This window comes from Scardinius erythrophthalmus (assembly GCF_964197995.2).
Source record: "Scardinius erythrophthalmus genome assembly, chromosome: 12".
NCBI lineage: Eukaryota > Metazoa > Chordata > Actinopteri > Cypriniformes > Leuciscidae > Scardinius > Scardinius erythrophthalmus.
Window position 1 is genome coordinate 37,283,120 of NC_138232.1, and position 11,829 is coordinate 37,294,948.

General features: G+C 37.2%; 2 protein-coding genes across 2 annotated transcripts; both read right to left on the reverse strand.

Annotated features, from left to right (window-relative positions):
* On the reverse strand, positions 1-3,430 carry drc2 (dynein regulatory complex subunit 2; the record flags this gene model as incomplete). The annotated part of the gene is made up of 6 exons (XM_081380530.1): positions 1-243; positions 362-559; positions 980-1,118; positions 2,157-2,326; positions 2,521-2,688; positions 3,287-3,430. 6 exons carry the CDS (start codon positions 3,428-3,430, stop codon positions 1-3), a joined length of 1,062 nt encoding a protein of 353 aa, XP_081236656.1.
* Positions 3,431-10,200: 6,770 nt separating this feature from the next.
* sox21a (SRY-box transcription factor 21a) lies at positions 10,201-11,537 on the reverse strand. The gene has a single exon (XM_081380207.1). The coding sequence runs from the start codon at positions 11,239-11,241 to the stop codon at positions 10,522-10,524; it is 720 nt and encodes a 239-aa protein (XP_081236333.1). The 5' UTR covers positions 11,242-11,537; the 3' UTR covers positions 10,201-10,521.
* Positions 11,538-11,829: the final 292 nt, after the last annotated feature.

Below are 11,829 nucleotides of genomic sequence, written 5' to 3' on the forward strand. Positions count from 1 at the left end.
TCATGTTGCCTTTTTTTTTTTTTTATCATTGCAGTGCAAAATAAAACATATTTTTTTAGCAGCGTTGTTGCTTTGAACGGTAAGTTTAGTGAGCTGCTTTCTCCGAATGGTTTGGGCCACACGGAGCTGGACTCTGAGATGTTGAACTTCCTGGCCGAGCTCATCACGGTCTGAACGAAGCTGCTGAACTGTTCCTCCACTTTGACTAGAGCTCAGCTGACAGCGCAGAGCTGAGATGGTCTCCTGCAAAAGTTTTGTACAGTTTAAATTGCAACAAAATCATCAAAATGATGAAAATATCACAATTGGAAGAAAAATGCTTGTCCAAAGTAACACATCCCACACTGGATTTTTGTCTGACCTGCAGCTTCTGAATGTGCTTTTGATGAGCGTCGATCTCTTTAACACTCTGTTTATCCTTGACATCCAAAGAGTTAAATGCGATGATTTTGTCTTTGGTGGACTCGTTATATTCGTGTGAAACCTCCTTCATGTCTCGCCACAGTTTTTCCATAACCCCTTCCATCTGTTCTTTCACTGTTTGATTTTCCTCTTTGTTCTGCAAAAACAAAACCAACAACATATTATTATATCATGTTTTTTCCCCAACTGCTAACATTCTTTTGTCCGATCTGTAGTCACATTTTCAAAACTTGCCGGCTTGGTCAGTGTGCTCCCTTACCTCTGCTCCATTGGTGATTATTAAAGACTTTAACTATCTACATAAATTTGTATATTTGTGTAATCTGTATTTTTGTAATCCATGAGCACATCTATTTATATTTGAATTGCACTGCATATTTAAGATTAATGCAATAATTATGATTTTGTAAACCAAGACATTTACTTTAACTCTTATTATTACTAAACCTATGAATATGGCACTATGACAAATTGCTGGTGATGTTCCTCATTTGTAAGTCATTTTGGATAACTGCATCTGCCAAATGAATAAATATGAACATAATAAAATCAGTACCTGCTTTTTAATTTGATTGCAATTGCTCTCGTAGTCACGTCTCACCTCACTGTCAATATCAGCGTAGTGCTTTTCCATGGAAGACATTACATTCTCCAAATTCACACTCTCCTGCTGGTGCTGTGAAAGAATCTGCTCCCTGGAATTTAAAAGAAATAACATACAGATGATGCTACATTGGCTCAATCCTTCGCAGTGCATTTTCATGTCCCCATATAGATCTTTTTGTATAGAATATTATACCATTTTTTGTGTGAAATCCTGTTCATGACATCACTTTTGGTGGGAAAACAGTGTAAACATCATTGTTAGTAATACTCTTGTGAATTTAGCAGTGTTTTATGGTATTAGTTGGAGTTTCTTGGATTAAATTACATAAATCCTCATGATAATATCAATATTTCAATGGATAATCAGAAAATATACAAATTCAACAACAAAACTGAAATGAACTTCAAGCTGACACCCTCGAGTTTACTTGGTTCAATCCTGTTGTTAACCTTGTGTTAACCCTGAGGGTTAATCCTCTTAAAGTTTATCACGATAGTCCACTTTAGAAATTCTACTATCTCTAATTAATTTGCAACTACATGTCAACTAACTCTCATTAGAGTATAAGTAGACCATTAGGGTTAGTACAATGTTAACATGTACTTACAAAGTTACTCTAAAGTTACTCTAACTGCGTCTAACTATGGTTGCACAGTCAACTTGCTCTCGAATGTTGAACATTGACAGACTGGTTTTGACCATTCCAATATGGCGGACGGCTTACGTATAGTGGCCCACTGAAATGGCCGCTAATGAGGCATTTATGTATATCTGTGAAGGACAGTCTACTCTTAATGACTGCTAGTTGACATGTAGTTGCAAAGATACTTACATTTATAGTAAGTAGAATGTCTAAAGCGGACAATCGAAATAAAGTGTTACCTAACCTTCTTGTCATTGCATAAATAATAAAGATAGAAAAAAAATAAAAAAGTTTAAGTGCCCGAGCTTGACCTGAGTTTATTTCTGAAATTCTGGTATACAACCAAAGCATTGTCATTTTCTAAAGTTAAAAGGTATATCCTAAAAGGAATGACCTGGTTTAAATTGTCAAGAACTGGCAAACTGGCCAAATTCACACCCTTGAAAGCAAAACACTAACTTTTGTGTGATTGTTTGTGTTTACCTCTCAGTATTATACTCTGAGCTAAGTTCTTGGAGACCGGTGTTGAAGTTGAACTCCAGTTCTGCCAGCCAACTCCTATGAAGCTCTAACAGACAGTCCACGTTCTGCAGATGAGAACTGCGCGCCATCTCTGACTGCTGCTCCCTCTCAGACAGATCAGCCACCAAACTCTGTAAAACACACACACACACACACACACACACACACACACACACACACACACACACACACACACACACACACACACACACACACACACACACACACACACACACACACACACACGTTTGTTACTCCCAGACTCTGTAATGAAAGCTATAGTATTTAAAACTGAGAGGCAAGTCTATATATTTTATATAGTCACCTTAATGAAGTTGTCTTTGTGGTTGAGGACTCTCTCAAAGCTCTGGCTGAGGACTGAGATGTCATTGCGTAGCTCTTCTGTCTTGGTCTGTGTTAAAACAGCACGCCACTGCTGCCGCAGCTTGTAGAGATTCAGAATGGTGTTCCTCTCCTCTTTCTGCAGTTTATCCTAAAAAACAAATCATTTCCGGTGCAGAACGCCATTGCCTGAGTTTTATTTTTACAATAGCCAGGAGCCATTTCTCAATACTTAGCTCACTTTTTCAAAACTCTTCACACAGTGTGCAGTGAGCACAACAGCAGTCTATGTGGGCCAAACTTTGGATCATATATCATTGCTTTGACACAAAATGCTTTTGATGATTACATCTTTTAATTTGCACGTTTCTATACTCTTTTCAAAACTGTTCAAAACTTAATACAAAAATGGATAAGACAGTATTTTGCTATATTTCTACAGTAATGCCATATTGAAATATATTCAGAATCTAAAAAATGAAATACTATCAGAACAATTAGATGTAACTGAACACCTACACAAGTGTTAGTCTTTCAGTTTCATCACCATCTATTCTAGACAAATGAGACTAAACATTGTAAACATTGACCATGTCACATTTACATAAACTGCCTTGAAACGACGTGTTGTTGAAAAGCACTATACAACTAAAAGACATCACTCAACGATTTCTAAATCTAAAATATTCACTTCAGTATATATATATATATATGTGTGTGTGTCAGCCGCTCAAACACAATTGTCACACCTTGAGGAATTGGGTGAGCATGTCCTCTTTTCTCTTGGCAATATCCTCCTCAGCTTGAGACTTTTGCTGCATGTACAGCTGTCTCTCCTCCTCTGTCATCCCGGCATGTTTTCCACCTCCTTTCTTCCCTGCTTTTTTAGACATGTTTGCTGAATGTCTGTGGATCACAGATTCAAAAGTCCTCAAAAGAGAAGATGTATTTTATTACACAAAACCAGAACTGGCTTGTCAAGACAGACAGACAGACAGACAGACAGACAGACAGACAGAAAGACAAACAGACATACAGATAGACATACAGATAGATAGATAACGTTAACAGATAGATAGATAGATAGATAGATAGATAGATAGATAGATAGATAGATAGATAGATAGATAGATAGATAGATAGATAGATAGATAGATAGATAGATAGATAGATAGATAGATAGATAGATAGATAGATAGATAGATAGATAGATAGATAGATAGATAGAACAGACCTTCGTTAAACTTTTTCCGTGCAGTAAGCAGTAGAAATAGAAAAAGATACACAAAACGTGTCCATTTTTAATATTTACAATTGTGGCTGGTAAAAATAATTATATTTTTTATGGCTACTAGCATTATTTCCCATCGTCTTACCCTGTGATGTCCAGATTTCTGTTGACCGTTTCTGTTGACCGTTTCCTAGCAACCACCAATAAATGCGACTGCACTGCCACATATTTCCGGCAGTGCGCGCGGATCTTTCACATCACAGAAATAACAGTAACAGTTGTATTGATATCGTTCAACTTATGACACTAGATAATAAGTCGAAGGATTCCAAATGAAATTTCTTTTCGGCAAAATCAATGTCATATAGGACTATTTTTGTTCAATAATATTTGTATTTAATAGTATTTTGAGGTAACTGTATGGTAGGCTACTTAGGCTAATGGGTGGGTGACGTGACATGGCAGTTTTGCTGTCTTCAGTGTCAAACATGTATGAATACAAAATATATTTGCCAAAAACCTTCTTAATATTGTGCAGAACATTATGCTTTATGTGAACATATTCAACATTAAAACAGTTCATCACTCAATTTTTCAGAATTTTCAACCAAACATAACAAAACTCATATGGTGTGACTGTCCTGCACTTGTTTCTCAAAGTGAGAACTTGAATAAAACTAAAAAAAATAAATGCAAAAATTCTCAAAAAAATACAGAAAAATAATACAGATGTCTATTTGTGAGCCTACTCTTTTCAAAGTCCAAGCATAATGTTTTGAGTCAGTTCTAATCAAAAAGATTTTGTCACACAAATCAAAATCATATGGTGTGACACTATTTTGGGATATTTTAACGGGCAACTGTTTTGACACCCTTGGGAAGGAGAGGACCTTCTTCAGCAATGTTGTACAGAACTATCAGTGTATTGCTACTGTTCAACCTGAGGTTAATCATCATTTTTATTTTTACAATAAATCAGATCTTGTTGGCACTCTGACAAAAGTCCCACTTCCAGATGTCTTTTGGTGTGACACATTTTTTTATAAAAATGCAAAAGAAATGTTATTATTTTGTCATAATTATATGTAAATCTACACTGCTTTGTTATAGCTAGCATGTTGTTAGTATGCTAATGTGTAGCTACAAGACTCAAAGTTGTGCTAAGTGCAGAAAACATAATATGGTGTGACACTTCATCATATGGTGTGACATTCCAAATTGTGAAAATAACATACCTTTATTAATGATAAAACCTGAAAATGTTCATGGAATACATAGAAAATAGTATCAGCAAGAGTCACAAATATTTTTATAATTTTCTTGCAAGGTTTGTCACAATAAATAGAAAATATGTTGAAAGACCGACGGCATAGGTCTCACATTGAGCAATGTTTTAGAAAATAATACTCAAATTTAATTAATTTTCACAAAACTATAATGAATGGCAGTTTAGTTATGATAAATGACTTTGATAAAGTCATTTTGTTTGTGGCTTATCACAACCTCAGCAAGGCAGTCGGTTTGCTACTCTCTCCAAATTTGACTGGCTTATGTACAATGGAGACTAGATGAACTGATTTATTTGTGGATCCACTCAGCTACGCTGTATGTTCACGGTTCATATGATATAAAAAAATTGGTTGTTTTACTTATATTAATACATATTGCAGACCAGTTTTGAATTGAAATTAAATTTTATACACAAACATACACTCACCTAAAGGATTATTAGGAACACCTGATCAATTTCTCATTAATGCAATTATCTAATCAACCAATCACATGGCAGTTGCTTCATTGCATTTAGGGGTGTGGTCCTGGTCAAGACAATCTCCTGAACTCCAAACTGAATGTCAGAATGGGAAAGAAAGGGGATTTAAGCAATTTTGAGCGTGGCATGGTTGTTGGTGCTAGACGGGCCGGTCTGAGTATTTCACAATCTGCTCAGTTACTGGGATTTTCACGCACAACCATATCTAGGGTTTACAAAGAATGGTGTGAAAAAGGAAAAACATCCAGTATGCGGCAGTCCTGTGGGCGAAAATGCCTTGTTGATGCTAGAGGTCAGAGGAGAATGGGCCGACTGATTCAAGCTGATAGAAGAGCAACTTTGACTGAAATAACCACTCGTTACAACCGAGGTATGCAGCAAAGCATTTGTGAAGCCACAACACGCACAACCTTGAGGCGGATGGGCTACAACAGCAGAAGACCCCACCGGGTACCACTCATCTCCACTACAAATAGGAAAAAGAGGCTACAATTTGCACGAGCTCACCAAAATTGGACAGTTGAAGACTGGAAAAATGTTGCCTGGTCTGATGAGTCTCGATTTCTGTTGAGACATTCAGATGGTAGAGTCAGAATTTGGCGTTTAGAACGAGAACATGGATCCATCATGCCCTGTTGCCACTGTGCAGGCTGGTGGTGGTGGTGTAATGGTGTGGGGGATGTTTTCTTGACACACTTTAGGCCCCTTAGTGCCAATTGGGCATCGTTTAAATGCCACGGCCTACCTGAGCATTGTTTCTGACCATGTCCATCCCTTTATGACCACCATGTACCCATCCTCTGATGGCTACTTCCAGCAGGATAATGCACCATGTCACAAAGCTCTAATCATTTCAAACTGGTTTCTTGAACATGACAATGAGTTCACTGTACTAAAATGGCCCCCACAGTCACCAGATCTCAACCCAATAGAGCATCTTTGGCATGTGGTGGAACGGGAGCTTCGTGCCCTGGATGTGCATCCCACAAATCTCCATCAACTGCAAGATGCTATCCTATTAATATGGGCCAACATTTCTAAAGAATGCTTTCAGCACCTTGTTGAATCAATGCCACGTAGAATTAAGGCAGTTCTGAAGGCGAAAGGGGGTCAAACACAGTATTAAGGCTGATTTATACTTCTGCGTCAGACCTACTCCGGAGCCTCTACGCTGTAGGCAACGCGTTGGTTTTCATTTATACTTCTGCGTCGTTGTCCGCGTTCACGCGCGCAGAGGGAGCATGTGAAACCCGAGGGAGCGGTCCTAGCAGACCAATCACAGCGCTTGCGTCCGCGTATTGACGCGTTGTTACAGTTTTGGAGAGGTGCACGTCAGGGTACGCCAAAGGGTACGCGCGCTACACACAGCCTACGATGTAGCTACGGCGTAAGTTCGACGCAGAAGTATAAATTGGGCATTAGTATGGTGTTTCTAATAATCCTTTAGGTGAGTGTATGTTCATATGGTTCATACAATATAAAAAAAATGTTTGTTTTATTGTTAAATATCAAATAAATCAATAAAATTTGAATATTGCCTTCCAGCATTTAAGAGTGGTTAAATATTTCCTGCCATATGAGTGATCAGTACTCACCAATAAGTAGGATAATACATGGTTTGCATTGACACATGGCGATATTATCATATGGTGTGACACTATATCATTTGGTGTGACATTCCAAATTGTGAAAATAACACCTTTATTAATGATAAAACCTGAAAATGTTCATAGAATACATAGAAAATAGTATCAGCAAGAGTCACAAATATTTTTAGAATTTTCTAGCAAGGTTTGTCACAATAAATAGAAAATATGTTGAAAGGCTGACGGCATAGGTCTCACATTGAGCAATGTTTTAGAAAATAATACACAAATTTAATCAATTTTCACAAAACTATAATGGATCACAGTTTAGTTATGATAAATGACTTTGATAAAGTGAGTAACTTAAGAAAGGTATAATCCATTTTCAGTTTATATACAATTATTTTCATGTCACACCATATGACGATTGTACGCACTAATACAACAAATTGTCACATAAATTCTGATTCCAATTGAAAATTTTGAAACAACATATGTTTCTATAAAGATGAGAGTTAGTAGAACAAAAGTCAAGCATTTTTATGCCTGTTATTTGAAATTTTTGAAAAAACACTTTTTTATGGTACATATGTCACTGACCCTAATACAATAAAATACATTAGAATTATTGAATTTATTTGTGTGTGTGTGTGTGTGTGTGTGTGTGTGTGTGAGAGAGAGAGAGAGAGAGAGAGAGAGAGAGAGAGAGAGAGAGAGAGAGAGAGAGAGAGAGAGATACCAGTTGTTAGCAGCAGAGGGAGCTATGGCTTTAAATATGCATGTGTTCTTACTCGGAAATAAAAAGATGAGCTGCAGCACAACAAACCCAAATTAGGTTGGAAATTCTCTAATTCAGTATAGCCTATTAACATTTTGTCTTATTCGAGAGATATTCTTAGCAGAAAAAAAATGTCTTTAAAATTTGTAATGGGGGTGTTTTTTTTCTTTGTTTGTTTTTTAAGTTAATTGATACACAATGACACTTGAAATTTTGTTGCAGGGGTGAATTCAGGTTGATTGGGACACTTTTTCCCAGTCATCTCAATGGCAAAAAGTGTCCCAATCAACTTGTTCACCCTAGTATTTTTGGTCCTATATGATAATGTTTTATAAACATAATAGAACAGCTGCAGCGTAATCATTCTGCTATTAATGATTTATATAAAACACAAGCTGCAGATAATTACTCATGATCTTTGTAACCAGTTTTCATGGCTGATTATAGACAATAGGCTATACCACTGGTTTTATAGGGTGTTTTGAGTTGACTGACATGCAAAACATGTTTTATTTGTATTGCTTGACCTAAAGAAGTAAATGATATCAGGTTGCACATGTTAAAGGTATTTATTACTCTGTCACTGATGGTACGTGCTTAAATGATTAATTTTTTTAATTCTGTATTTACTCAAATAATTCAGTTTAATTTATTCATCAATGCACTTATTCCTTTCTTCTTTGTCTTGAGTTTAGCCAACAAAAGGATGAGAAGTGCAAGTTAAGTGATCACATGAGCTGGTGAAAAGAGGAGCTAGTTGTGTCCCTAGAGTCCCTTTGTAATGTATTTTCTGGCCTTTTCCTTCACTTCCCTCTTAAGAGCTTCCTGGAGACTCTTGTTGTTTCTCATCATCACTGCTCAGTGTTCTTTCTTTCATCTGTTTAGGCTTTAGAAGCAGCTGATTTTATAAGCTAGTTGCTGTTACATCACTGACTCTGCATTTGATGGCTTTCCTCTCAGATTGTTTCCACATTCGTTTGCCATTATGTCACTTGTCGTCTGTTTTTCACATCATATTGCAGAATTATCAGGTCTATAGTCTTCAAACAAGGTGAAACAAACTTTTTTTTTTTTTAGAAACAATATTATTTTGACAATGACAAACAGATATTAGAATGTGATCGGAAGATGATTCCTTCTGTGAATTTTCTCCACTGTTTTGTCATTTCTCACAAAGTAATTTTAACAGAAGAATGTAAATGCTACACTAAAAACTTTTAATTGGTTAACTACGTTACTAAATCATACATGGTATAAAATAACATTTTACAAGACAATATATTGCAAAAGTATGATGTACTTTAAAATATATGAAGAAAACGACACACATATATGCATAGCCTACTGCAGTGGTTCTCAATCCTGGTCCTGGGGACCCACAACTCTGCACATTTTATATGTCTCCTTTATCTGACACACCCAGTTCAGTTCAGAGCTCTTTCCTAACGAGATGATGATCTGAATCAGGTGTGTTAAATGAGGGAGATATACAAACTGTGCAGAGCTGTGGGTCCCCAGGACCAGGATTGAGAACCACTGGCCTACTGCCAAACTACAATATAGTTTAAAAAAAGTAATATTTTTTTATGTATGAAAGTTTAAAGTATGAATAGTCTCACAATGTATGCCAATAGGTATTCCCAAAATTAATTCTGTGAACCATTTATTGTAAGTAGCCTATTTAACATTTATTTGTAATTATTGTTTTCAGTTATTTGAGTGTTTTATGTTGAATAGTTAATGTTGATAGCATTATTTAACCATGTAGTGCAGGGATAGGCAACTCCGGTCCTGGAGGGCCACTGTCCTGCAGAGTTTAGCTCCAACCCCAATTAAACACACCTGAACAAGGCAATCAGTGTTTTCAGGATTACTAGATAGATACAGGCAGGTGAGTTTTTATCAGGGCTGAAGCTAAACTCTGCAGGACAGTGGCCCTCCAGGACTGGAGTTGCCTATCCCTGATGTAGTGTGTTTGTGTGTGTAAAACTTTGGTCTTTGTTATTATCAGCACATATTACAGTAACACATTGTAATAGCTCTATATTTGGCTGTTGTATTAACATTATGTTTTTAATGACATATACAGCCAACAAAAATATAGCCAACAACATGCCCATAATGCTTGTAACATAATATATATATATATATGTATATATATATGTATATATATATATATATATATATATATATATATATATATTTTTTTTTTTTTTTTTTTTTTTTTACATTAGCAAAGTTCTGGCAACCATATCAGCTGCATTTGTTTTAAATCGTAAATTTCATAAAATACGAAAAAAGGTTACACTTTATTTTAAGGTACTTGTTACAGTGTAACTATACATTTAAGTACTGAGTGATATTAATTAACATTTTACTATATAAACAGGGCTAGGGTTAGTTTGGTTGGGTTGCATGTTATTATGCATTATTTACTACTGTTATTACTACAGTGAGAGCATGTAACATGTAACAAAGACACTGTAAAATAAAGTGTTTCCGAAAAAAAGATTAAAAGCGAACTCATTTGCACAAATAATATTTTACAAATTTATTTCTTTTTACAAATGCAAAACTTTAAACAAGTGCACGTGACCATATACCACAAGAACATCCAATCACATCGTCGCGGCGTATGTCAGGTAATGTTCGTGCTGAGCTTTGGTCATTCCTGGTAAAAGCACGTAAGAAGAAGGAACAGCAGGTCCAGAACCCGGCCAGCCCAGGCAGTTATAAGGCACCATGTGGCCCGGGTTCCCCGGAGATGGGTGAGCGTGTGGCGCACCGGCCAGAACCCCCATACCGGGGAACGCGGAGACTCCACCGGGATACCCGAGCAAAGAGTAATGTGGGAAAGGAGCAGGGGGTAATTCCGTAATTTTGGAATTCAGGTCAAGAAACTGATAGGGGTTGGCGGACAGGTGGTGGTGACTGAAAAACACCCGAGTGGCAGCAGCGACAGACGTCTTTTCCGCGCTCAGCGAGTCCGCGAGCGCGTCACCGGGTAACCGCGCACTTTTCAACGGGTCACTGTCACCCAGATTATACGTCACATTAAAATGATACCTATCTTTTTTGACCAAGGTTTTGGGCTTTCGCCGCGGTCTGTATTTGTAATCCGGGTGTTCTTTCATGTGAACGGCTCTCAGGCGTTTGGCCTCGTCGATAAAAGGTCTTTTTTCAGAGTCTGACAAGAGCTTCCATTCGCCTCCGAGGCGCTTGCTGATCTCGGAGTTGTGCATCTTCGGGTTGTCCAGTGCCATCTTGCGTCTCTGAGCTCTCGACCACACCATAAAAGCGTTCATAGGACGCTTAACATGGTCCATAGGCTTTGCCATTTCTGAAACAGTTTCCTCTGGTGCTCCTTTTTCAATTCAGTCCAGCGGAAAGCAGCCCAAAGTTCCTTTCACGCACAGTTCAGTCAGACCTGGCTATGTTACCTTTTGTAACATGGCACCAAAATCTGAGTCTCCGCCTAGAAATAAGTTTTACTATTTGCCAAGTATCATTGACTTACAAAAATGCCATCAGATAGGGCTATTTATCTCTTCAAACACAAGTGGCAATAGTTGTAGCTGTTATCCATGGACGCACGGCGAGTTTCTGAAGTGACCTGGGTTTAAAGCGCATCACACTGCTTGGATTTGTACCTCCTGCGCTGAGTTTTGAATGAAGTGGGCGTGTCACTTCGTCCTGAGATAAGTGACGTCAATGCGTGTGTGTCCTGTGAAATCTAGCAGCACTGTGTGTGGGGAAGTTTACTTCCACTGGTAGCACTCCGATGACAATATTACATTATTACATTTTTAACAGATAATTCGTTCAAAGTTTATTAAAAAATGTTAAATAGCATTAAACAGTTGTTAGAATAGTATTAGTCATTAAAACTTAAATTGTAGAATTGTAGAAATTATGTAGTGAGCAAA